The following is a 27,676-nucleotide window of genomic DNA, read 5'->3' as shown; positions in this document are numbered from 1 at the left end:
GAGTCATTAGAAGAGCTTGTGTGAAATAAGCTACAAGTATTATAATGCACTAATTACGTTTTAATAGATACAGACTTTTTAAAGCTAGGGAGAGGCAGTAAGTGATTTATCAAAGGTCATACTCTGGAGCGGAGGGTCACAGGGATGGCCTGGGGCCTTCTCAGGTGGAGATCCAGGGTGGGGAGTAGCCATGAAGAGTGCAGACAGTGGAGCCAGGCTACCTGCGTTTCAAGTTCTACCCTGCCACTTACTATCTGGGTGGAATCAGGCAAACTATTTAACCTTTGTCTGCCTTTATCCACAAAACGAAGCTTATTATAGGATTTCTGTGAGAATTAAATTTGTCAATACAGGTCAAAGTGTCTCAAACTATGTGGCACAAACTAAAAGCTTAATAAATGTTCGATATTTTTATTGCCATGAATCCTTCTTGATTTAAAACATGGCACAGGGACTAAATTTCCCTTCTCCCTGAGAAGAGTGTTTAAATCTTTCAATAGTTTCCTATTGCACTTAGAATCAGACGTTAATTCTTTACCGTCATTTTTTCTACTTGATCTGTCCCCTGCCCATCTTTTCTACTTTACCTCTTACACTCTCACCCAACCTCTAAAAACTTTGGTTCCATCATCCTTCTTACTGTTTAACATACTGAGCTTTTGACCCTTCTTTCAAAAAGGCCTCCCAGACTCACTCATCTAAAGTAGTACTCTTCATACTCCACCCAGTTCCTCTCTGTCATTTTTCATAACTCTAGTAATCAAAAGTTATATTGATTATGCATCTGTTTGTTTATATTTATTAATTTATTTAATCTCTTATTATCAGAATGTAAGTTCCTTGAGGACAATTATATTATGGAATACATTCTATTCCATGTTCTATTATTCCAATGTTTTATTATTGATCAGGTTTCTATTCTTAGTGCCAAGAGAAGTGCCTAGCATATTACTGAAATGCAATAAAATGTTCACTATACAAATGAAATTTAGGGAGATCTAAATGTCTGAGTTAAATAATATCTCGTTATGCAGAGAACAACTACAATGGTAGCTTTTCTATAGAGAAGGAAGACCTCAAATCCCCAAATGGAGGCAAAAGAACAGATGGGTAATAAATTCAGGGAGAATTATGTTTGAAGATCCCATAAATACTTTTCTTATAAGGCATTCTGAAATAAGTACAAGAAAGGTTAAGAGAAACTTTATCAATCTTGTTTAGTTCCAGAGTTTATAATTGATCTACGGTATCCAAAGATTATACTTTTGCTAACACAAACATTCAAATACTAATCATTGCCAAGGGCATATAATGCCTAAAACCTGAACGCATTGGCTCTGTCACATTAAAAAAAAAAAAAAAAAAAAACGGTACTGGGTGATAGGTCCAAAGCTTAGGTATTGTGATTATTTACTTATAGGAGTATGTGATTAGTTAGTTATGGGAATATATAGTATCTGGGAAGCAACATTGAAAGTGACATAGCATTTTAATTACTCTGTACTCACGGTGCATGGGGTCTGCATCCATGGTTCCCCATCGATCTGCATTGGCAGAGACTTGCTAGTCCTGGGGAAAAATATTTCATTTTAAGTTTAACATGGAAATACTTGATACAACAGACTATATGTCCCATAAAAAATTATGAGACCAGGGAATGCAAATATGGTAATAGCTGGGCTCTGCTCTCAAGTTATCTCTTTGAAAGGAACTTCAACTTTTTTTTTTTTTTGCCACACCACGTGGCATGTGGGACTATAGTTCCCCAACCAGGGATCAAACCCGCACCCCCTGCATCGGAAGATCGGAGTCTTAACCACTGGACCACCAGGGAAGTCCTGGAACTTCAACTCTTGATATTAATGAATACTTTGAAAGGTATCTTAGTTACAGGAATGTTAAGAGCTTCCTGGTAACTGTCGTGATATAAACAAAAATTCTGGATGCCAAAAGACAAATGTAGGGTTTACGTTTAATGCCACAATCAGAATTCCTACAGCCAAAAGGGCCTCCCTTGTTTTCATGCAAATCCACATTGTAAACATGGAGAAAAAGTGTTTGACACCTCAGATTTTCCAGTATCAACTTTCATATATATAACACCAATTATATCTGTGCTATAATCTGTGGTTTCACGTTAGGGTAAAAATAGACCTTTTCTCTACAGGTAAAATTTTGAAAAAAATTTTTTTTAAAGATTTAAATGTAATACACATATAAAATCCTACTTTATAATAATACATTATTTAATTTATAGAAGCAATGGTAGACTTTAGTCCATGAAAGAATGTAAGTTAACGGTGCATTAACAGTGTTTTCATTGGGTAATTTGCCCAGTAGATATTTTGATGCTTCAGTAAATTAAACGGAGTGTGAGCCAGATTAGAGGGGTTAGAATTTGTATGTTAGAATTGTATTCACGGTCTCAACAAAAGGGAATCCAATTCCAACAGACATGGTAAGTAATAGTGAACCAAAACTTTGTAAATACTGTCCATTTTCATTATTTTGAAATATATCAGCATTAATCACTGATAACTTGAGGCACAGATAAAACAAACATGGTTATCAGAGTCTTGTATGGCTTTAATTAATTTGTAGTTATGCCATGTCAACCTCCTTTCTCAATTATAGAGAAAGAGCTACCTGATGACCACAGAGGAGCACTGAGCCAGCCGCCGCCCAGCACTTTTCAGTCCTGTGTATATTTGCCCCATCTCCATGGCTCCTTCCAAGCCAACCACCTCCAGCAGCTGATCACTCAGATCTGAAAGAAAACAGAAACCTTGTAAATTACAGTGCCTATGCATATGTGCACAATTTCATGTCACTGGGTGTTATGGAAATGAAAAATGAAAGCTACTTCACAAAGAAAACTTCTCTGTCTTGGATACTCTACTAAAAGTAACGAAAAGATGGCCTACTTTTGAAACTCTCAGTTTAACCAGACCCTGAGGTGCTGTGGAAAAAGATGTGCTGTCAGCTTATTCTAAAACAGAACGGGAAGAATGGATTCTGAGCCAAATAATGCCAAAAAATATACCAGTAGTTTTTAACATCCACAAACTTAACGTTACTCCACATGTATATATGGAACATTTTACATCCCACATCAGACATTTGGCAGCAAATACACATTTCAATACTATAAATAAAGTATGAGGATATGCTGTCAAACATGATTTTGTTAAATTACTCGAAAAAAAGACCTTAGAGATCATGGAATTAAAGTTTCTCAACTTAAAGATAAGACTTGAGGCCCTAAATCATTGAGTGAATTGTCCAAAGTCGTAAGTAAACTTGAGCAGGATGTCAAGTTTTTCTTGAACTTGAAAACAGAAATTTTTTTTTTTTAATGATAAGGAATGTGCTACCACATTCTACTTGGGAGTAGGTTAGATAATTAGCACAATACAATCATAAGTTTTTTTTTTTTTACCAGAGTACAGTAAAAAGAGGCTAATAGCATTACATATTGCTTGTCGAGTGTTTCCTAAGTGCCTGTCACTGGACTAGTCACTCTCTGTATATCACCTCCCTTGCTCCCCCCCGCAAAACCAGTTGAAGACAAATATGATTATTAGAATTTACAGATAGAGAAGCTAAAAATTAGAGAAGCTAATTTATTCATATTAACATACATAGGAAGTGACAGAGCCAAAATTTGAATCCAATCACTCTGAGGCATAACCACAATGCTGTATTTGATAAACGAGCCACACCAAAGAGAGATACTTTTAAAACTTATAGAAATATTTCTTATTTTGGGAGTAAGAGTGTTCTGTGTGAGCTCCAAAGTCCCTTTTCCACCTGAACACTTTCACTCAGCGGGAAAGCAGAGCAAGTACTCACGTCAGTAAACGCCGACAGAGCGCAGTCTCAGCACACAGCCCGTTCGCTTACTTATCTGGCTCAGAATGCCTGAACCTTTGATTTGAAGGTAAAATTCTAGGTGCACATATATGGTCCTTTTCTATACTGATATTTTCACGTAATCCCATGTATTTTCAAATGTCAATAAATTGTTTAATATTGTTTTAGTAGCAACAAAAGCTGGAGGGGGTGGCATAGAGTGGCATAGGGTAGGGCATGATGATTATACAGATAACCATGTAATAGCTAGTCGTAGCTGAGGGTGCACTTGAAGAAAAACCAGCATGTGTGTGTTGTATGTACTCCATTTTGTACAGAAAGCCCTCATTCCCCGCTAATGAATCCATTTTAGCACGAAGTTCAGAAAAATAAACGATATATTTTCAGCGCTGTTCAAATGCGTGGGGAACAGCACTTTGAAATCTCAAAGTTTGCTAGGCCCATGATCTTTGGCAAATTTTATATAGGCCCTGAAAACAAAAAGTGTAACCAATCCACTGTATTTTTTTTTAAGAGAACTGATTTTAGAAAACCTATTATTTTTTAAACTTTAAGCTCTAGCTGCAGCATGAGATTTCTTCACGTGGACACGATCACCCATCTACCAGATCAAATGTTAACAAGTCCTAATAACCGAGAACATTCACCTTGCTGTTCTAAACCCTATTTAGACTTATTTCTCATGAAACTTATTCTGTGTTTCTAGTTTAAATTTATGTTGCCAAGAACAGATGGACAAGGAATGGAAACATATTCTTTCAGCTGTAGCCGGCACTAAAATGTGCTTGGCTCTATAGCCTGGGTGTTAATATACGCATTTTTTAGATACATGTCAACCGGCAAACTGCACTGTGGCAAGCGCTAAAACCCCAGATGTGTGTCTGGTGATATTTATAAAACAACAACCACCACAAAAGTGAAGTTCATATTTAGTATTACATATCTTCCACTGCTTGATTCTTAAATAGGTGAAATGTTATGCTGATTTCTGTAAGGATCAGGGTGATGGAAACTATTCTACAAGAAACGAAATACTTCCTCACAAGAGAGTTAATCTGTATAAGCCCTAACTTCTCCATGAATCACAGGGATTGTCTACACCCACACCATATTGCTACTGTCTACCACCCTCCTTCTGATTTTTTTCTTTCTTTTGATTTGTCTTTGTTTTTCTCCCTGCAAAAATGCCATGAAAATCAATTCTACCATTAATAATTGGTAATGAAGACATTTCTTCCAGATTTAGAAGACCTAGGCTTTCAAACTTTCATGTTCTTGCTAACACAAAGAATTGTAGAGAAATGGTGGTCTATTTACTAGCTCTGGTCAAAGTAAATAAATACCACATTCCTTCTAATTAAGTGTTCAGAAAAAAAAAGAAATTCTAATTTGTGCTGCATAAATTTGCTCCCATAAACACTTCCGACATTTTTTTATACAGAAGCCTGCAATGTCTGTGTACAATTGCTACCTCTTACATACTGTCTTTGAGGTCAGGGTCCTGACTGATTTCAGACAAAGATAATTTCTATACAATTTTGAATTCTGTTTCTACATGCGGTATCATCTAGAAACATCAAAGACTTCCTCACGTCACATTCTAGCTAAAATTTAAGTGCAGGTCCCTTAGGATGTCATAACCAACCAGATTCACCTCCTTAATTGGTCTGCTACCTGGCTATTGCTTTCATACTTAAAAGTAGGAGTAGTGAACTACAGCCCATGAACTGAATCCAGCCCACTGCCTGTTTTTGTATGGCTTGCAAGTTAAGAATGGTTTTTACATGTTTACAGATAGAAAAAAAATTTTAAATGACATATTGTGACATCTGAAGATACATTAAATTCAAATGTCACCAATCACAAATTAGTTTTTATTGGCACACAGCCACTCATTCGTTTAGGTTTTGTCTATGTCTGCTTTCACACTACAATGGCGGAAGAGAGTGGCTGCAGCAGAAATCACATGGCCCAGAAAACCTGCAATATTTATTATTTGGACCTTTAGAGAGAAAGTGCCAAACTCTGCCTAAGAGAAACATTAACTATTTTGGGCCACTGACTTTTTCACTTTAGTACTGCCACGATAAATCCTAATGGCATCACAGTGGCCTGAAAGACATAATGTCCGAGCACTCATTCCTCAGTGTGTGTATTGGTGCGTAAAAGAGCTGCTCTCAACCATGGCATCTCACCACACTCATGTACTGTGGGGTTTCTTATAATCAGTTTGTTATCAATCATGTAATACCAAAGTTTCTAAGTAACTTGGTTACAAAAGAAACTAGAGCAGCTTAACATTCAGCATTATGCTCAGTCATTGCATCTGGTTGGCTTTCTTGCGTGTGAAAGAAGAATCATAGGTAGGAAGGCAGAAGTTGCATCTGGGCCAGGAGATGCAGGTGAGAGCTCCCCCTGGGGGAGTCATCCGCTGAGCACTGAGAAAGCCTGACCTCCTGATATTGGGAAGTGTGTCTATTCCAAGGAAGACAGTGCTTTTGATCAATTAATGATATGAGACATACTTCTAAAGGGGAAAAATAGTATGTTTCTGAAAGAGTTAGCATATCTTTCCAAATTGCTCCAGGGGTACAACAGAGGCAAGAGAATCTGCCAAATTTGGTATTTTCATATTTAAAATAGAGAGTCTAGAAGAGGTACTTCAGAGGGAAGAAACTTAATGAAATAACCAAAACTGGCATATAGTAGAGCAAGATTCTTAACACGGGGCAGTGACTCTGAATGCAGAAGAATGTAACTTTTTCACTAACATGTAATTGAAATTAAGCACTTCTTTCAATTATAAATTTAGGCAATAAACCACAGTCATAGTAGAAATATCTCTGACTTTGTCACTGACCGATATCATAGATATTTCCATATCACATTACATTTGTTGCAATATTTCAAAATTCTATTTATACTAATCTTTACTGACACCTTAATAATTATTGAGCCCCTCCTAGATTTCTAAAGGTAATTTATTAATATGGGAAAAGGATCTAAAAAAGAGTGGATATATGTGTATGTATAACTGATTCACTTTGCTGTATACCACTGTAAATCAACTATACTCCAATAAAAATATTTTGAAAAGAAGCACATATATTACTAAATCAAAACCTTAACAACATTTCAATATAATTGATTTCCTTTCTAATCCTGCATATTTTTTTGTGAATTTGAAAACATTACTCTGAGAAGAGTCAGTAGATTTCACCAGACTGGCAAAGAGGACCGCAACTCAAAAATGATAAGAAACTCCACTTTAGAGTTTAATTTGCCTTATGACTTTGGATATCTTTTCCTGAACACTGTAAGTGCTGCATTAGTGTTACACAGGGAATCAGGGGTATGAACGTAAAATCTGAAAGTCACGGGTGCAGTATAGATTTGAGAACACAGGAGCAGAACAGCTAATAAATGGATAATATTTATTCATAGCTTAGGCTCTTCATTTTTGACAGTTATACCCTGATAATATGTCTCATTATGTAATTGTTTCAGACTGCCATATGTAGGGAACAGAAGAGGATGCATTACAAACACAGACTGAATGTGGGTTGTAGCATTTTGGCATTTCGTTGAATATAGTGTGTACTGAAGGGAGAGGAATGGGGTGGAGGCAGGGCAGGACATACTCCTTCATGCATGGAGTCCAGCAACATGCTGCAACACAGGGAGCAGCTATGTCCTCGGGCACAGTCATTGATTGACTCAGCAAGGACATTTTGTCATCACCTAAATTGCTAATTATATCACCAACAATGAAGTCCTTATTTGGCCAGGGCGAGACGAAGCTAGCTATAGAGTTGTACCTTCTGATTGTGGGAAGATTACATGCCTCCCAGTGATGCTTGTTTTATCTAGCAGACATTTGAAACATGCCTGAGGATCCAGAATAAACTTTTAAAAAGCCAAGGGATGTATGAAATTCCTCCACCAAAGCAAATGCTTCAAGGATTCTTCTCTAACATGTCCATCTATTGCCCGTTGATTTTTTTTTTTTTAATAAATTTATTTATTTATTTTTGGCTGCGTTGGGTCTTCGTCGCTGGGTGCGGGCTTTCTCTAGTTGCGGTGAGTGGGGTCTGCTCTTCGTTGCGGTGCGCGGGCTTCTCATCGCGGTGGCTTCTCTTGCTGCAGAGCACGGGCTCTAGGCGTGCGGGCTTCAGCAGCTACGGCTCGCGGGCTCTAGAGTGCAGGACCAGCAGCTGTGGCGCATGGGCCCAGCTGCTCCGCGATCTTCCCGGACCAGGGCTCGAACCCATGTCCCCTGCATTGGCAGCCAGACTCCCAACCACTGCGCCACCGGGGAAGCCCTGCCCATTGATTCTTAATTTAGATGTACTCCCCATGAACATAAATAGCTGTTTTCTCCTACCTCCATAAGTTAGAAAATGCAATTAGCAAAGGGCCCGAGTGGACAGAGCTAAGCAGAAAGGTATTAATATGAACTCTGTGTTTCACAGTACAAGTATATTTAAAACAAAATTTTAGCACCTCAGGGAGCCTACTATACAGTTACAGGTCTATCAAGAAAATGGAGATTATATATATGGTACGCCTACCATGAGCAGGCTCTCTGCTAAGGGATTTACAGTTATTTTTTCCATTTAAGACTCCCAACAATTCCTTGAGGCTGGTATTATTCTCCCCATTTTATTGATGAGGAAACTATGCTACCTGTTCAAGTCTTCACACATAGCTGAAAATCTGGTTTTCCAGCTAGGTTGCTTGACTCCAAAATCCATGTTATTGTACATATTGACATCAGTAAGAACTAACCAATTAAATGTTATCAGTAATTGAAAGAAAAAATACTACAAAGAAATATATGATACCTTAAAATGGTACCATTAATAATTCCACCAGCAAACCATTTCAGATGCTGTCACCAAATTATAATACAGTATAAAACTCACATTCACAATGACTACTCCAGGTCATGTGTATGAATTATACTCTGAAGAGTCTATAGGAAGGCTGAGAAACACAAAATACTTTTTGAAAGGACTTCTATCCAAACTAGTCAGAAAATAAAAACGAAAAAGTCTAGAATGTAGTACAAATGGATTAAGGAGAGTTATTTGGAAAATCCAGCAGTGTGAAATATCCCATTCTTTGCTGAAATCTGAAAAATAAGGAGTATATACATAAATATATATACAGCGGAATCACATGCCTGACTTTAAAAATGACTTTTAAAGAATAGATTTCATCATCTCTTTTAAAGCCATCTGTTTTTTAAAAACAACCAGCTAGAGCTGACTATAACTTCATGTATTTTCATTCTAAAATTCTGAACTTCCCTAAATGGATCCAAAAAAAAAGTAAAGACCAGAAATCATAGTGTGGCATACTGTCAACACCTCTCTATTGTGACCAAAGTAGTTCAGGGCCTGCAATCACTTTGTTATGGCATACTTGAAAGATGACCTTCACCTCAGGACACACAACCCAAGAAATCGTACGCCATTTCATTCACAAGGCTATAAAGAGCCAGCTTAAAGACTTCCCACAGCAGTCTATTACAACTGGCAACGTGTATTACCAGTAAATGTAAGCAGAGAGTTTATGAGCACAAGCTAGCAGTGATTCTGAACACTGCTGCTTCTGGGATCTTGAGTCAGTTTGCTCTCGTTAAGCTTTGTGGAGGGAGTGAAGGCTGTCGCTTGTTTTCTGTGTGAATGAGCCATTAGTGTGTGAGGGGATGTTTTCACAGCACCATGCCTCCCCTGCCCGCTTCCATAAACCAAGCTACTTCACGTGTCTCCTCATATTAGTGCCATCACTAAACAAAGCGAGTGCTCATGAATGAAGGCTGATGTCAGCAAATTCTGAGTAACTTCTGGAGGGGCATCCTGCATCATAACACTGATGCCTGCTAAGGGGCTAAAGTCACAACCAATCCTTACTCTCCTAAGAATTAAGCAGTTCCAGGGCTTCCCTGGTGGTGCAGTGGTTAGAAATCTGCTTGCCAATGCAGGGGACACGGGTTCGAGCCCTGGTCTGGGAGGATCCCACATGCCGTGGAGCAACTAGGCCCGTGCGCCACAACTGCTGAGTCTGCGCTCTGGAGCCCGCGAGCCACAACTACTGAGCCCATGTGCCGCAACTGCTGAAGCCTGCGCGCCTGGAGCCCTTGCTCTGCAGCAGGAGAAGCCACTGCAATGAGAAGCCCGCGCATTGCAATGAAGGGTGGGCCCCGCTCGCCACAACTAGAGAAAGCCTGCGCACAGCAAAGAAGGCCCAACGCAGTCAATAAATAAATAAATTAATTAATTAAATTAAAAAAAAAGAAAAAGAATTGGCTACCATCTTTAAAAAAAAAAAAATTAAGCAGTTCCAACAATTAAAAAAACAACTTAAAATCCAATTTAATAGAGGGCAGTGCCAATATTATTTTACATATGGCTATGTATGTGATCTTTATATTCAACTTCCAGAAGCACTATGAAAACCAGTTTTTTCTTGAAATGTATTACAGAATATAATAGTATAGATTTACTATCTCCTTATTTTAATTTCAACAAAATATGAAACACACTTGTGAAAAGGTAAAGTTTTTAAAACATGGTAATACATTTGAACTCATTTATAAACTTAAGGCTATAAATTAAAGACAAAATATAATTGTGAAGAATAGTGATTTATACTAAAACTCGTCCTGTATAAAAGAGCTGGTTTTGATATCCAATTATGCCTGGTAACATATAAATATTATACCCCTAGCAAGAGACTGAGGAACTCTAATATACTGGGGTTACTGTGCTTTCTCAGGCCATTTGCATAAAAGCACTGCTGGTCAGAAGTAAATCCTACTCTTCTGGCAGTCTGTCTTCAGAAAAGAGGTTACGTGACTAGACAGAATGAAATCCAAGTAATCTTCTTTGGAACTTTTTGATAGCGGTTAAAATATAGGATTATATCCTGAAATCTGGTGTCCTGCCAGAGGGCCCTTGAAAACCTGCTGAGTTCAAGGCTCTGCACAACAGGAGTGCCAGTTTCTGATGAGAACAGTGTGGGTTTAAGGAGTTTTAATGTTATGCAGGAGCGAGGACTCCACCCCAATCCCCACAACTGTGGACAGGGCACGAGGGCAGGACTGAGACAGGAAGTGTGATGGCCTCGGGCACTAACAACACATTAACATCGTCATTGCCTCGCCGCTTAAAGATGAACGCTTCTTAAACTCATTCAAGTCAGAGAAGACACTGCTTCATTGGGCTTTTCATTCTTTTAGGCTTATGGTAGATTATAGACAGATGGGCCAACATCTCTAACAGGCTACCTGTTAACAAGTTACTATAGATTTAAACACACCTGAATTCTTCTGTTTTGTACATATCCTCCCTCTTTTCTTTCTCATGCTGTAAGAGAATTCTGTTTCATGGCTTTATAGCTACAGAAGAAGAATTATATTACATCTTGGATTACTAAATTGAATTAATGTTGACATAACTAGTTTTATTTGGATGGCATTTTAAAATTAATCCCATTTGTAAATACTTATAAGAAATACAATATCCTTTGTCATGTCAATTACAAAGTTAGCAGAGAAATCCATTCCACACATGAAATCACTCAGAAGAGAGAACTTGTAACCTACTACTGCGTAGATTTTCAGTGTCTATTCACCTCATGACGCTTATTAATCACGTACTGACAAGTTTCCAAAGAGCCTGAATTTTTAAAAAATAAAGAATAAGCCCTTGTTTGTAGACATGTTGAGGGATTCAAATAAGTACAAAAGGTCTCTGTGAAAAAGTTTTTCTTTACATTTTAAAAAGCATGTCATTTTATCTTTATAAAAGAACTACACTGATACTAGTTCATCTTTTAGGAAATACAGCAACAACATTCATGACTAATAGTAACATGAAAAGCAGAAATGGAACATTCAAAGTATGTTCATCCCTAACAACACTTGAGAACGTAAGAGAAGTTCAAATGTAAACTTTCAGATTTCCAAACTGAGAAACTCAGGACTTTATCTCCCCTTTCAAGGAGTACCTTTGGGGGTGGTGGAAGCCAAAACCTCTTTCACAGTACAAAATTTACGAATATAACTCATTCTTCTCCTACCTCCTCATGTAAGAGATATATCCTTTTTAAAAAATAGTTTAAAGTACTACTGTGTTGATCCTCTTGGTACAAAGAAAATTTATTCTATTTAGTAGTATAGTTTTAAAAGTTATTTATTTAAAAGGGCTTCACTGTATTGGTCTTGTAGCCCTTCGTACAACTGAACAAAAGCAGTTCTATGAAAGAAGTCTAAACTTGGACAAATCATAAAAAAAAAGCAAAGTTCCTCTCTGTTTTTATCAAATTTGATTGCTGCAGCTGTTCCCAGTTTCTGTATTTTAAAAATAGCCTTATTCAGTGCCTTGTTGGCTAAAGGCCAGAGTGCCATTAGAACATGCTGTACGGAAAACCTCTATTCAGTTACAGATACAGAAATATATTTAAGATCAGTGGGGGTCATCTGCGGCAAACACTTGGAAAGGAAAATAGAATTTTAATGTGTTTGGACCAATTGCCACTTTTACCCGATAGTTTAAAGCTCCTGTGCAGAACCTTCCTATTCATTTTTTTTCTCTTAGTTGGGTAAAAATGCAGAATGAGTATCAATTTCACTGGAAAAATATTATTAGAAAGTTCTACTCCTCAAATAGTATTTGTATAGCTGAGATTCACATTTCAAAGAATACCTACTAGTGGCTTCTGTTGGACAAGTTGGTAGGTATGCATCCATCCAGTGGAAAGGTACATATTACTGAGCAAACGTTACAAAAGTATTCGCAACTTCTCTCTGATGTAGGCTACCTAACTAAGGTCACTAGGTGTGAAACAGACCAATGTATGCAAGGGAAATGAGTCCAGGGACTCATTCGGGACTGACAAATTCATACTCTTGGGCTTGAAGTATGTGGGGATCAGGTCAAAGAGTTGAATTATTTGGTAGAATCTCAGAGCTGTACTCAGATATTCAGTTCTTTCCTTATTTCTTTTTTTTCTTTTAGCAAAGGATTCAATAAAACTAGCATTTGGGACTAAACAGATTCACAATGGAATGTTAATTTAAGTTGCAAGTAAAAAGACTCTGTTCTGCAAGGATCATCAATAAAAAGAAGAAATTTCTGAAGCCAAGGAATGAGAATAATAAGGAAGAATTAGAGAGCAGGTGTCTAGAGAGAACCCACATGAGAGGAGGACTCTTCATTACGGAATGCTCATCACTGACAAGAAGTGAAGCACCCAAGATTTACCTTTCTTGAAAGCTAACATGTTAGCTTTCCACAATTTGGGAGAGTCTGGCAGAAAACATGAATTTCTGGAGTCAGAGATCCAAGACTTTATTACCCACAACACTGCTGTCAGTCCCCTGAACCTCAGTTTCCAAAAGGTGAAGCAAAGAGCATTTCCACCTTAGAGTCAAAGGGGGACAGAGAAACTAGGTCAGCATTCTGCAGGCTTCTTGGGATAGGATTGGGCTCACTGTAAACCCAGGGGCAGAAGTAAAACCCAGACTCGTGTTATTTCCACAAGGAATGAGGATGAAGAGATGATGCCCCGATGTTTCTGGTGCAAGACACATAGAACCAAAAATTCAGTGGGATTGAACTGGTTTGTAGAACAAAGCTGCACCATAACTGGGTTAGGGGCAGTCTACTGTAAAGAATATCTTTAAAAAAAAAAAAAAAAAAAGAATATCTTTATTACTCTATTAAGTTAATACAATAATTTAACTGTTATTCTTTATGATTTTTGAAATAAAAATAGTAGTGATGACAAAGTATACAATAAAGTATACAATATCTTAGATCTCTGGGTAGAATTATTAGAAAATAAGACATTTGTTATTTACCACATGCTTATTATAATCTCAGGAATAACAAAAACAAAAATGTCAAAACAAAAGATATCAAAGAAAAATTAAAATCATACATATCAGTTGCTAAGCTAGGTGCTAAGTATACAGTGGGTGAGCAAAACATAAACAAAGACTGAATACAATCTTTGGAAAGCAGAAGTTCACATTTCAGTGTAGGTTCAAAAATGAACATAAGTCTGGAACTCCTAGAGGGCAACTTGCCACTACATGGGAGGAGCCATTCTGGTTAATAAATTGTTTGAGCACTTAGATTCAGCCATTCCTGAACCTTGCCATTGATTTTTATTTTATTTTATTTTTTTTGCTATATGAGCAAATATATACACTTTGCATCTTTCAAAATCATTTCAAACATTTAAAATAAAAACAGTCTAGGTTTTTTTCTTTAATAGATCTCTATTGGAGTATAATTGCTTCACAATACTGTGTTAGTTTCTGTTGTACACCAAAGTGAATCAGCCATATGCATACATATATCCCCATATCCCCTCCGTCTTGAGCCTCCCTCCCATCCTCCCTATCCCACCCCTCTAGGTCATCGCAAAGCACCGAGCTGATCTCCCTGTGCTATGCTGCTGCTTCCCACTAGCTAACTATTTTACATTCGGTAGTGTTATTTAGCCAGTTGAATTGGGTTTCCCTCACTTACAACCGAATGGCACCTGAGTGTCATGACTTCCGGTTCTTAGCATTGCCAGATTCACCCTCCTCAGTGTACTCTGGTGATATCATTCTCCTTCCCTGACACATTTCATTGATTTGTATTCACTAAAGTGCAAGAACCCTGGCATTCAGCTAGCCATAATCTTAACTTTATTTTCAATGTTCCTCTATGCAAATTTTCACACCTTGTTCAAACTACTATTTTTCTGTTCCCTAAAATAGGTCCCATTGCTACTACTCTGCTCCTCAATATTAAGGAAAGCTTTTTCCTCTCTTACGTAAACTCTGTTAGTCCTTTAAGGTTCACTTTAATAACACCTCTTCTGTAATGCTTTCTTTTATGTCACCAACCCGCTGCTAAATGTTATAAAAACACTCTATCTTTATGACCCTTTTGACACTCAACCCACACTGTGAGGCAGCAAACAACAGTAGCAAAGATTCACGTAAGGTGGACCTGGAGTGCAAGACCTAGCAGTTAAAAAATGACACATGTCACTTTTCACTTTGGTCATCTCATTGCCTAATGGACTATATATGAGAGCTCCTAACTGTTGAGCATAATCATTACCAATATTTTAGTCCAATTATGATTCCCCCGCACTACTCACAAAAGTAATCCCAATTTTTACATAGCTATTATGAATTTCTGATGATCTCATTTTGTTCCATCCTGATTAGGAATTTTGGCAAGAATTTTTATTTTCCTGGTTTAAATTTCATCTCTGTATTTTGTTATATCATACATATTGTTTCAGAATAACTAACATTCATTGTTCATTTATCCATTCATTTCATACTACAAAATTACACTGAATACCAAATAGATTCTCAGTAGATCAATATATGTCAGGTACTGTGGAAAGCAACTGAGACTGATGTGAATGATGTTACAGTTCCTAACTTCAAACAGGTTAGTATCCTTAAGAGAAAGGATAAAAAGAGTAAAAAAAAAAAAAAAAAAAAAAAAAAACCAACAAAAACAAAAAACTGTAACGTAGTATACTTATACTTAGCGCTACAAAAGACACATATTCTATGTATACATTGACAAAAATGTTGAGTGTTTAATTCTACGGATGGTAGCTGGGGTGGGGAGAATTTGGATAGGAGAAGTTTAGGGGAAGTCTTTCTGGACTGATGATATTGATGGTAAATTTTAGTTTTCTGACGCTGGGTTAAGTGAAGCTCTTCCAGGATAAGAAAAGAGTATGGAAACACAATGGCATTTAAAATGACATGGTATGTTCAGTGCGTTGTAAAAGTCTCCATGTTCCTGGATTGTTAGTAGCACGAGGAAGAATTGTGAGAAATGAGGTAATGAGGACTCAGTCATGCAGGGCCTTATAAACCTTGACTGTATCCTTGGTCTTCCCTGCATTTGACTGAGGGCCAGTTAAGATTTCTCAACTAAGTAGAGAAGTGATTACATTTAAAATTAAAAGTAACATTTAGGGAGTGATGTGGAAGATAGACTATAAAGAAAGGAGGTGAGAAGCAGAGTGGTCAGTTAGAGCACTGCTGAAATAACCCTGGTGAGGGATGACAAAGACTTAAATAAGGCCATGACCACGTGCATGGAAGGGAAAGTTGCGTAGAAGGTAGCCCTGGCAGTGTCATGAACTGGGAGAGGGGGAGTGTTGGAAGGGACGATGATGTCCAGGTTCATACTCGTGACGCAAGCCGACGGCAATGCCATCAACCAAGATGAGGAAAGCTGGGGGAAAGGCAGTGGGAAAGCAGAGAACGTGGTGAGTTTGGCTTAGGATATGCTGATATCATGGTCTCTGTGGGACATTCACAAAGAGCCCTCTGAAAATCCAGAGAGGACTGCTTGGAGAAAACATATCTATAGATATGAACACTTATCTCTAAATTAACTTAAAATCTTTAAGGTTGAGAATCATACACTGTGTTGTTTTGGAGTTTGCTGTTGTTTTGTTTTGTTTTTAGATCCCCAAATGTACAACCTGGCACACAGCAGACAATCAATAAGCATATGTTAAATTAGTAAAAATGTACTGTATTAAGTACACTTGAAGCTTTTCTGATAGTCCTCTAAAAGTCCTCCAATAGAAAGACAGACTCACCTTTGAACTTGTTTTATAAGGAGTACTCGCTGGGGAAAAAAAGGCTCATGATTTTAGAGAAACATTCTTGAAGTGACAACATACTGTTCTTGATTAAAGATAAATATTCATAGATTATCTTTTATGTAGTAGTTCTTTCTTACATGTACCTGGCTCTGTTATGTTTCCCACATTTTTTCATGATTTAATATACTCATAGTATTTAAGAACTATGCTTAAGCCATTGTTAGATGAATTTTTTTAAACTTGCAATGGAAGATTTCTTACTGATACAATTTTATAGAGGAAGAAAAGTCACAGAAGATAAATTAGGGTGTCTAGGGTTCTTCTCAGGATATTACATTTCCACCCTGCATCTCAAGGATACTGATGGAAAGATTCTTTGGAATCTTTGGATAACTGTCAGTTAATAATGTCAAGGTAATTTTCAAAGACAAAAGCTCTTGTTATCTAGCCATTTTGTTTTTGAAAACTCCTTTGTCATTACTAATTCTTCTCAACCTTCATCATGATTCAAAATATTGATAACTTCATTATTTTTACTGACTACTGTAAAGATGGAAATCAATTGGCCACTTTCTTTGATATATGTTAAACAGCATAAGTAAATTAGGATTAAGTCTATAACAATACAATCAAGTGTTATATAACTGCCAACTAAATGTTTTGTTTTCAAATATTTCCAAAAATGATTATAATTTTTTTTAATATCTTTATTAGAGTATAATTGCTTTACAATGGTGTGTCAGTTTCTGCTCTATAACAAAGTAAATCAGTTATACATATACATATGTCCCCATAACTTTTCCCTCTTGCATCTCCCTCCCTCCCACCCTCCCTATCCCACCCCTCTAGGTGGTCACAAAGCACGGAGCTGATCTCCCTGTGCTATGCAGCTGCTTCCCACTAGTTATCTATTTTACATTTGGTAGTGTATATATGTCCGTGCAACTCTCTCACTTTGTCCCAGCTTACCCTTCCCCCTCCCCATATCCTCAAGTCCATTCGCTAGTAGGTCTGCATCTTTATTCCCGTCTTGCCCCTAGGTTCTTCTGACTATTTTCTTTTTATTTTAGATTCCATATATATGTGTTAGCATACGGTATTTGTTTTTCTCTTTCTGACTTACTTCACTCTGTGTGACAGTCTCTAGGTCCATCCACCTCCCTACAAATAACTCAGTTTCATTCCTTTTTATGGCTGAGTAATATTCTATTGTATATATGTGCCACATCGTCTTTAGCCATTCATCTGTCGATGGACACTTAGGTTGCTTCCATGTCCTGGCTATTGTAAATAGAGCTGCAATGAACTTTGTGGTACATGACTTTTTTCGAATTATGGTTTTCTCAGGGTATATGCCCAGTAGTGGGATTGCTGGGTCATATGGTAGTTCTGTTTTAGTTTTTTAAGGAACCTCCATCCTGTTCTCCATAGTGGCTGTATCAATTTACATTCCCACCAACAGTGCAAGAGGGCTCCCTTTTCTCCACACCCTCTCCAGCATTTATTGTTTGTAGATTTTTTGATGATGGCCATTCTGACAGGTGTGAGATGATATCTCATTGTAGTTTTGATTTGCATTTCTCTAATGATTAATGATGTTGAGCATTCTTTCATGTGTTTGTTGGCCATCTGTATATCTTCTTTGGAGAAATGTCTATTTAGGTCTTCTGCCCATTTTTGGATTGTGTTGTTTGTTTTTTTGATATTGAGCTCTATGAGTTGCTTGTATGTTTTGGAGATTAATCCTTTGTCAGTTGCTTCATTTGAAAGTATTTTCTTCCATTCTGAGGGTTGTCTTTTCGTCTTGTTTATGGTTTCCTTTGCTATGCAAAAGCTTTTAAGTTTCATTAGGTCCCATTTGTTTATTTTTGTTTTAATTTCCATTTCTCTAGGAGGTGGGCCAAAAAGGATCTTGCTGTGATTTATGTCATAGAGTGTTCTGCCTATGTTTTCCTCTAAGAGTTTGATGGTGTCTGGCCTTACATTTAGGTCTTTAATCCATTTTGAGTTTATGTTTGTGTATGGTGTTAGGGAGTGTTCTAATTTCATTCTTTTACATGTAGCTGTCCAGTTTTCCCAGCACCACTTATTGAAGAGGCTGTCTCTTCTCCACTGTATATTCTTGCCTCCTTTATCAAAGATAAGGTGACCATATGTGCATGGGTTTATCTCTGGGCTTTCTATCCTGTTCCATTGATCCATATTTCGGTTTTTGTGCCAGTACCATACTCTCTTGATTACTGTAGCTTTGTAGTATAGACTGAAGTCAGGGAGCCTGATTCCTCCAGCTCTGTTTTTCTTTCTCAAGATTGGTTTGGCTATTCAGGGTCTTTTGTGTTTCCATACAAATTGTTTAATTTTTTGTTCTAGTTCTGTGAAAAATGCCAGTGGTAGTTTGATAGGGATTGCATTGAATCTGTAGATTGCTTTGGGTAGTAGAGTCATTTTCACAATGTTGATTCTTCCAATCCAAGAACATGGTATATCTCTCCATCTATTTGTATCATCTTTAACTTCTTTCATCAGTGTCTTAGAGTTTTCTGCATACAGGTCTTTTGTCTCCTGAGGTAGGTTTATTCCCAGCTATTTTATTCTTTTTGTTGCAATGGTAAACGGGAGTGTTTCCTTAATTTCCCTTTCAGATTTTTCATCATTAGTGTATAGGAATGCAAGAGATTTCTGTGCATTAATTTTGTATCCTGCTACTTTACCAAATTCATTGATTAGCTCTAGCAGTTTTCTGGTGGCATCTTTAGGATTCTCTATGTATAGTATCATGTCATCTGAAAACAGTGACAGCTTTACTTCTTCTTTTCCAATTTGGATTCCTTTTATTTCTTTTTCTTCTCTGATTGCTGTGGCTAAAACTTCCAAAACTATGTTGAATAATAGTGGTGACAGTGGACAACCTTGTCTTGATCTTGATCTCGGGGGAAATGGTTTCAGTTTGTCACCATTGAGAATGATGTTGGCTGTGGGTTTGTCATATATGGCCTTTATTATGTTGAGGTAAGTTCCCTCTATGCCTACTTTCTGGAGGGTTTTTATCATAAATGGGTGTTGAATTTTGTCAAAAGTTTTTTCTGCATCTACTGAGATGATCATATGGTTTTTATCCTTCAATTTGTTAATATGGTGTATCACATTGATTGATTTGTATATACTGAAGAATCCTTGCCTTCCTGGGATAAACCCCACCTGATCACAGTGTATGATCCTTTTAATGTGCTGTTGGATTCTGTTTGCTAGTATTTTGTTGAGGATTTTTGCATCTATGTTCAGCAGTGATATTGGCCTGTAATTTTCTTTCTTTGTGACATCTTTGTCTGGTTTTGGTATCAGGGTGATGGTGGCCTCGTAGAATGAGTTTGGGAGTGTTCCTCCCTCTGCTGTATCTTGGAAGAGATTGAGAAAGATAGGTGTTAGCTCTTCTCTAAATGTTTGACAGAATTCGCCTGTGAAGCCATCTGGTCCTGGGCTTTGTCTGTTGGAAAATTTTTCATCACAGTTTCAATTTCAGTGCTTGTGATTGGTCTGTTCATATTTTCTGTTTCTTCCTGGTTCGGTCTCGGAAGGTTGTGCATTTCTAAGAATTTGTCCATTTCTTCCAGGTTGTCCATTTTATTGGCATATAGTTGCTTGTAGTAATCTCTCATGATCCTTTGTATTTCTGCAGTGTCAGTTGTTACTTCTCCTTTTTCATTTCTAGTTCTACTGATTTGAGTCTTCTCCCTTTTTTTCCTGATAAGTGTGGCTAATGGTTTATCAATTTTGTTTATCTCCTCAAAGAATCAGCTTTTAGCTTTACTGATCTTTGCTATCGTTTCCTTCGTTTCTTTTTCATTTATTTCTGATCTGATCTTTATGATTGCTTTCCTTCTGCTAACTTTGGGATTTTTTTGTTCTTCTCTCTCTAATTGCTTTAGGTGTAAGGTTAGGTTGTTTATTTGAGATGTTTCTTGTTTCTTAAGGTAGGCTTGTATAGCTATAAACTTCCCTCTTAGAACTGCTTTTGCTGCATCCCATAGGATTTGGGTTGTTGCGTTTTCACTGTCATTTGTTTCTAGGTATTTTTTGGTTTCCTCTTTGATTTCTTCAGTGATCTCTTAGTTATTAAGTAGTGTGTTGTTTAGTCTCCATGTGTTTGAATTTCTTACAGATTTTTTCCTGTAATTGATATCTAGTCTCATAGCGTTGTGTTCGGAAAAGATACTTGATACGATTTCAATTTTCTTAAATTTACCGAGGCTTGATTTGTGACCCAAGATATGATCTATCCTGGAGAATGTTCCATGAGCACTTGAGAAGAATGTGTATTCTGTTGTTTTTGGATGGAATGTCCTATAAATATCAATTAAGTCCATCTTGTTTAATGTATCATTTAAACCTTGTATTCCCTTATTTATTTTCATATTGGATGATCTGTTCCTTGGTGAAAGTGGGGTGTTAAAGTCCCCTACTATGATTGTGTTACTGTCGATTTCCCCTTTTATGGCTGTTAGTATTTGCCTTATGTATGGAGGTGCTCCTATGTTGGGTGCATAAATATTTACAATTGTTATATCTTCTTCTTGGACTGATCCCTTGAGCATTATGTAGTGTCCTTCTTTGTCTCTTGTAATAGTCTTTGTTTTAAAGTCTATTTTGTCTGATATGAGAATTGCTACTCCAGCTTTCTTTTGATTTCCATTTGCATGGAATATCTTTTTCCATCCCCTCATTTTCAGTCTGTATGTGTCCCTAGGTCTGAAGTGGGTCTCTTGTAGACAGCATCTATACAGGTCTTGTTTTTGGATCCATTCAGCCAGTCTATGTCTTTTGGTTGGAGCATTTAATTCATTTACATTTAAGGTAATTATTGATATGTATGTTCCTATTACCATTTTCATAATTGTTTTGGGTTTATTATTGTAGGTCTTTTCCTTCTCTTGTGTTTCCTGCCTAGAGAAGTTCCTTTAGCATTTGTTGCAAAGCTGGTTTGGTGGTGCTGAATTCTCTTAGCTTTTGCTTGTCTGTAAAGGTTTTAATTTCTCCGTCAAATCTGAATGAGATCCTTGCTGGGTAGAGTAATCTTGGTTGTAGGTTTTTCTCTTTCATCACTTTAAATACGTCCTGCCAGTCCCTTCTGGATTGCAGAGTTTCTGCTGAAAGATCAGCTGTTAACCTTATGGGGATTCCCTTATGTGTTACTTGTTGTTTTTCCCTTGCTGCTTTTAATATTTGTTCTTTGTATTTAATTTTTGATTAATATGTTTCTTGGTATGTTTCTCCTTGGATTTTTCCTGTATGGGACTCTCTGTGCTTCCAGGACTTGATTAACTATTTCCTTTCCCATATTAGTGATGTTTTCAACTATAGTCTCTTCAAATATTTTCTCAGTCCCTTTCTTTTTCTCTTCTTCTTCTGGGACCCCTATAATTTGAATGTTGGTGCGTTTAATGTTGTCCCAGAGGTCTCTGAGACTGTCCTCAATTCTTTTCATTCTTTTTTCTTTATCCTGCTCTGCAGTAGTTATTTCCACTCTTTTATCTTCCAGGTCACTTATCCGTTCTTCTGCCTCAGTTATTCTGCTATTGATCCCTTCTAGAGAATTTTTAATTTCATTTATTTTGTTGTTCATCGTTTGTTTGCTCTTTAGTTCTTCTAGGTCCTTGTTAAACGTTTCTTGTATTTTCTCCATTCTATTTCCAAGATTTTGGATCATCTTTCCTGTCATTGTTCTGAGTTCTTTTTCAGGTAGACTGCCTATTTCCTCTTCATTTGTTAGATCTGGTGGGTTTTTTGCCTTGCTCCGTCATCTGCTGTGTGTTCCTCTGTCTTCTCATTTTGCTTAACTTACTGTGTTTGGGGTCTCCTTTTTGCAGGCTGCAGGTTCATAGTCCCCGTTGTTTTTGGTGTCTGTCCCCAGTGGCTAAGGTTGGTTCAGTGGGTTCTGTAGGCTTCCTGGTGGAGGGGACTAGTGCCTGAGCTCTGGTGGATGAGGCTGGATCTTGTCTTTCTGGTGGGCAGGTCCACGTCTGGTGGTGTGTTTTGGGGTGTCTGTGGCCTTATTATGATTTATGCAGCCTCTTTGCTAATGGTTGGGGTTGTGTTCCTGTCTTGCTAGTTGTTTGGCATGGGGTGTCCAGCACTGTCGCTTGCTGGTCATTGAGTGGAGCTGGGTATTGTCGTTGAGGTGGAAATCTCTGGGAGATTTTCACTGTTTGATATTATGTGGAGCTGGGAGGCCTCTTGTGGACCAGTGCCCTGAACTTGGCTCTCCCACCTCAGTGGCAGAGCCCTGATGCCTGGCTGGAGCACCAAAAGCCTGTCCTCCACACAGCTCAGAATAAAAGGGAGGAAAAAAAAGAAAGAAGGAAAGAAGAAGATAAAATAAAATAAAATAAAATAAAGTAAAATAAAATAAAGTTATTAAAATAAAAAATAAAAAATAATTGTTAAGAATAAAAATTTTAAGTAATAAAAACAACAACAACAACAAAACGAACAGACAGAACCCTAGGACAAATGGTAAAAGCAAAGCTATACAGACAAAATCACACAAAGAAGCATACACATACACACTCACAAAAAGAGAAAAAGGAAAAAAATATATACATATATGTAGAAAGGAAGAGAACAACCAAATCAGTAAACAAATCTACCAATGATAATACGCTCTAAATACTAAACTAAGATAAACATAAAACCAGAAACAAATTAGTTGCAGAAAGCAAACCCCAAGTCTACAGTTTCTCCCAAAGTCCACTGCCTCAATTTTGGGATGATTCGTTGTCTATTCAGGTATTCCACAGATGCAGGGTACATCAAGTTGATTGTGGAGATTTAATCAGCTGCTCCTGAGGCTGCTGGGAGAGATTTCCCTTTCTCTTCTTTGTTTGCACAGCTCCTGGGGTTCAGCTTTGGATTTGGCCCCGCCTCTGCATGTAGGTCACCTGAGGGCGTCTGTTCTCTGCCCAGACAGGATGGGGTTAAAGGAGCAGCTGATTTGGGGGCTCTGGCTCACTCATGCTGGGGGGAGGGAGGGGTACGGATGCGGGGCGAGCCTGCGGCGGCAGAGGCCAGCATGATGTTGTAACAGCCTGAGGCGCTCCGTGTGTTCTCCAGGGGAAGTTGTCCGTGGATCATGGGACCCTGGCAGTGGCGGGCTGCACAGGCTCCCGGGAGGGGAGGTGTGGAGAGTGACCTGTGCTCGCACACAGGCTTCTTGGTGGCGGCAGCAGCAGCCTTAGCATCCCATGCCCGTCTCTGGGGTCTGCGCTGATAGCCGCGGCTTGCGCCCGTCTCTGGAGCTCCTTTAAGCAGTCCTCTTAATCCCCTCTCCTCATGCACCAGGAAACAAAGAGGCAAGAAAAAGTCTCTTGTCTGTTCGGCAGCTCCAGACTGTTTCCCGGACTCCCTCCCAGCTAGCTGTGGCGCACTAGCCCCCTTCAGGCTGTGTTCATGCCGCCAACCCCAGTCCTCTCCGTGCAATCCGACCGAAGCTGGAGCCTCAGCTCCCAGCCCCACGCCCGCCCCGGCGGGTGAGCAGACAAGCCTCTCGGGCTCCTGAGTGCTGGTCGGCACCGATCCTCTGTGCGGGAATCTCTCCGCTTTGCCCTCTGCACCCGTTGCTGTACTCTCCTCTGCGGCTCCGAAGCTTACCCCCTCCGCCACTCGCAGTCTCCGCCCACGAAGGGGCTTCCTAGTGTGTGCAAACCTTTCCTCCTTCACAGCTCCCTCCCAGTGGTCCAGGTCCCGTCCCTATTCTTTTGTCTCTGTTTTTTCTTTTTTCTTTTGCCCTATCCAGGTACGTGGGGAGTTTCTTGCCTTTTGGGAGGTCTGAGGTCTTCTGCCAGCGTTCAGTAGGTGTTCTGTAGGAGTTGTTCCACATGTAGATGTACTTCTGATGTGTCTGTGGGGAGGAAGGTGATCTCCACATCTTACTTTTCCGCCATCTTGCAGCTCCTCCAAAAATGATTATAATTTGATAACATTTTTAAAGTTTAAAAATTCTTTCTTTAAATTAGAAATAGGTACTTGTCATTATAAGATGCTAATCACATCCTCATATTGTTAGTTGTTAGAAGTATTTTATGAATTTTGAATTCTATTAAATGATGATTTATTTTTTCCAGATAAGTCACCATGCGAGAGGCACTTACTTATTACACATGTTTTTCAGCATATGTTGCAAGTTTATTTTAATGCTGAAGAGGCACATTATGATCAAAGCAGTATTCTGCCCAATTTAAACTGTTCCAAGCTATTTTCATACATTCACTCATGTAATACTGTAAGATTTACATTAAAATGAATGCTCCTCTACAATTAAGTGATTCAGTCAACATTAAAAAAAAAGGTGCAAATGTGTGCAACGTGTAAAGAAAAACCAACAGATGTGCGAATAATCTCTTCTTGGGGCCAGTATCAGAAAGAACAGTAGCCAAAAAAAAGTTCCAACTTTTATTCTTTCTATACTCTAAAGTTTTCTGTACCACATTAGAGGACACACACAAAAACATTCTCAGGATTTTCCCTAATACTGATAACTGGATTAGCCAATAATAAATTGGAATGAGGAGCAAATAATAAACTATAAAATCAATAATAGCACTTAGAGATGGATATATATTTTGATTTTATCTCATTCTTATACTCCTCTATTCTGATAATGAATAAATTCCAAGGGCAGCAAATGACTCATCCATGTTTAGAGAAGTTTCATATGTATAAACCAGAATATTTAGCATTAAAGCATTTAAATTGGAGTGAGCCAGCCACGATACAGTAACAGAAAGAAAAGCTTCTGATCCTAGAGGTCACTAAAGGTGTAGGCCAGTGCGTGCAGCAGTCCAGGTTGTATACCACATCTCTCTAGGGTGACCATTCACATCCCTGTCAAGCGAATGGTATCTCCTCAGATTTTACAGAGCACATCCTATACTATCATAAACACTTGGGCGCTGGAAAATGTCGTGAAGCTGTAGGAAATGTGAAGAGGTTTATTTAGATGGCATAAATGAGGTGCAAGTGCTTCATATGGAAACTTGTATACGGAGGCCTAATATATGCAAGCATGTTCAACTCTGACATGACATAAGGCTTAACTGTTCTGATTTATTGCAGCTCTTCTACACATATCTACAAGTAGCCTCGGTAAACTGAACATTCTAAGTGTGTCTTGTGTGTGTGTGTCTATCTAGACAAATACGAGCGAGGAAGTGATTAGCCTGAGGTTTCTGGTTAAGTCACTGACCATACTTCAGTCCATTACATGAGACCCATTCCCCACACACATTTTAAATTGGGAAATATAAAACTGCTGAGAAAATATACGGTTTACAATTCGGTGAAGAGTTAATATGATCTAAATTGTCTCATAAAAATCTTCATTGGCTCTTTGCCCATGAGAACTAAAAGGTTCAAGTTCTTAATGAACTGGCTAAAAGGAGATTGTGTTTTTGAAACGTCATGAGATAGCCAGTTCCCTTGTTATAACAAAAGGGTAGCGATTATTATCCACACAAAAAAGGATATTAAAAGCAGGGTCATGGGTATGGAAGGGGAACATATGCTCAAGTGGATCGATTCAAGGAGAAAAAGAAATATGTCACGTGAATTGTTTCTGTTCTTTATCTCTGGTAGTTATTTTCATGTAACTCTTTGAAATTAGGGGATGTAGTTTTATTTGGAAAAATTTTAATCATTTGAATAAAGCATTCTGTCTGTGTATATATGTGTGTGTATCAGCCCATGTCAGGTGTTCAACAAAAATATCATAGTCTTTATTTCCTGTTAATCAACTTAATTCTGTCTCCATTTTTCCATTACTCCATCTTCTCTGTAAATTTCATCGCAGGTATTTTAAAGAACAATTTCCTCTTTAAAGGTTGTAGAATAGCCAGGAAAATTTGAAAACAGCCTCTCATTCCTAGTGTCATCTTGCCACTGTTATTCACAGCGTACAAGTTTGCATTCTGATGCCATGAACATGGGGGACTGAGGAAACTTGTGGAGACTTGTTCTGGGGCTTTTTCCCAGCTCTTCCATCTGAGGACATCTTACCACCTTCTCAGGACTCTTCCAGGGAGCTGACTGTGGTGCTATACTGTTCTTAGGACCCACCCACAGCAACCCTTTCCCCTGGCTGGCCTAGCAGAACCTCTCCTTTCTCTTTCCTTTCCCCTAAAAGTTCCTCATTCTTTGGAACATCTCATATTATCTCTTCAGAGAGCAAAAGTCACAAACTGTTGGCCAGAAGGCTGAATCTGCTACACAGACTTGTTTGACTCGTACTATAACATGTTCTAAAATTTTTAATTGTTGCTAACATCTTTTATTAATCTCTCAAATTTTTCTTTTCTTTTTTTTTTTTAAACCACTCAGTTGAGGTATAATTGACATATGGAAGCTGTATATACTTAATGTATACAATTTGATGAGTATGGAAATAAGTATACACCCACGGAACCATCTCCACAATCTATGCCACAAACATCCATCAGTTCCAAAAGTTTCCTCCCCTCTTTTTTGGTGATAAGAACACTTAAGATCTATTCTCTTAGCAAACTTGTAAAGTATACAATACAGTGTAGTTAACTATAGACTCTATGCTGTACACTAGATCTCTAGGAGTTATTCTTCTGGTACATCTGAAACTTTGCACCCTTTGAACAACATCTACCTGTTTCCCTTCCCCTCCAGCCCCTGGTATGCTCCCCATTTCTATGCTCTACTTCTATGAATTTGACTATTTTAGATTCCTCATATAAGTGGGATCATGCAGTATGTGTTCTTCTTTGTGTGGCTTATTTCCCTTAGCATAAAGTCTTCCATTCCATCCATACTGTCACAAATAGCAGAATTTCCTTCCCTTTTAAGGTCGAATAATATTCCGTTGTATGTATATACCACATTTTCTTAATCCATTCATCCATTAAGAAACACTTAGGTTGCTTCCACGTCTTGCCTATTGTGAATAAGCCTGCAATGAACATGAGAATACAGATACTGCTTCAAGATTCCGATTTCAGTTCCTGTAGTAATACACCCAAAAGTGGAATTGCTGGATCATATGGTAGTTCTATTAATTTTTGAGGAACTTCCATACTGTTTTCCATAGTGGCTGCACCAATTTTTATATTTCCATCAACAGTTTACAAGG

General features: G+C 38.1%; 1 protein-coding gene across 7 annotated transcripts in view; it reads right to left on the bottom strand.

Annotated features, from left to right (window-relative positions):
- DGKB (diacylglycerol kinase beta) overlaps positions 1-27,676 on the bottom strand; it is an 804,767-nt gene that overhangs the window by 34,746 nt on the left and 742,345 nt on the right. For all 7 annotated transcript variants that reach the window (XM_068550569.1, XM_068550571.1, XM_068550570.1 and 4 more), the window contains 2 exons: positions 2,647-2,767; positions 1,509-1,569 (listed from right to left, as the gene is read on the bottom strand). In XM_068550569.1, the coding sequence (XP_068406670.1) occupies positions 1,509-1,569; positions 2,647-2,767 (182 nt within the window). The remainder of the gene's footprint in view (positions 1-1,508; positions 1,570-2,646; positions 2,768-27,676) is intronic.

The sequence above is a fragment of the Eschrichtius robustus genome, chromosome 8 (assembly GCF_028021215.1).
Source record: "Eschrichtius robustus isolate mEscRob2 chromosome 8, mEscRob2.pri, whole genome shotgun sequence".
NCBI classification, from domain to species: Eukaryota; Metazoa; Chordata; class Mammalia; order Artiodactyla; family Eschrichtiidae; genus Eschrichtius; species Eschrichtius robustus.
The sequence above is the reverse complement of the archived record's forward strand: the minus strand, read 5'-3'. Positions and strand labels throughout refer to the sequence as shown.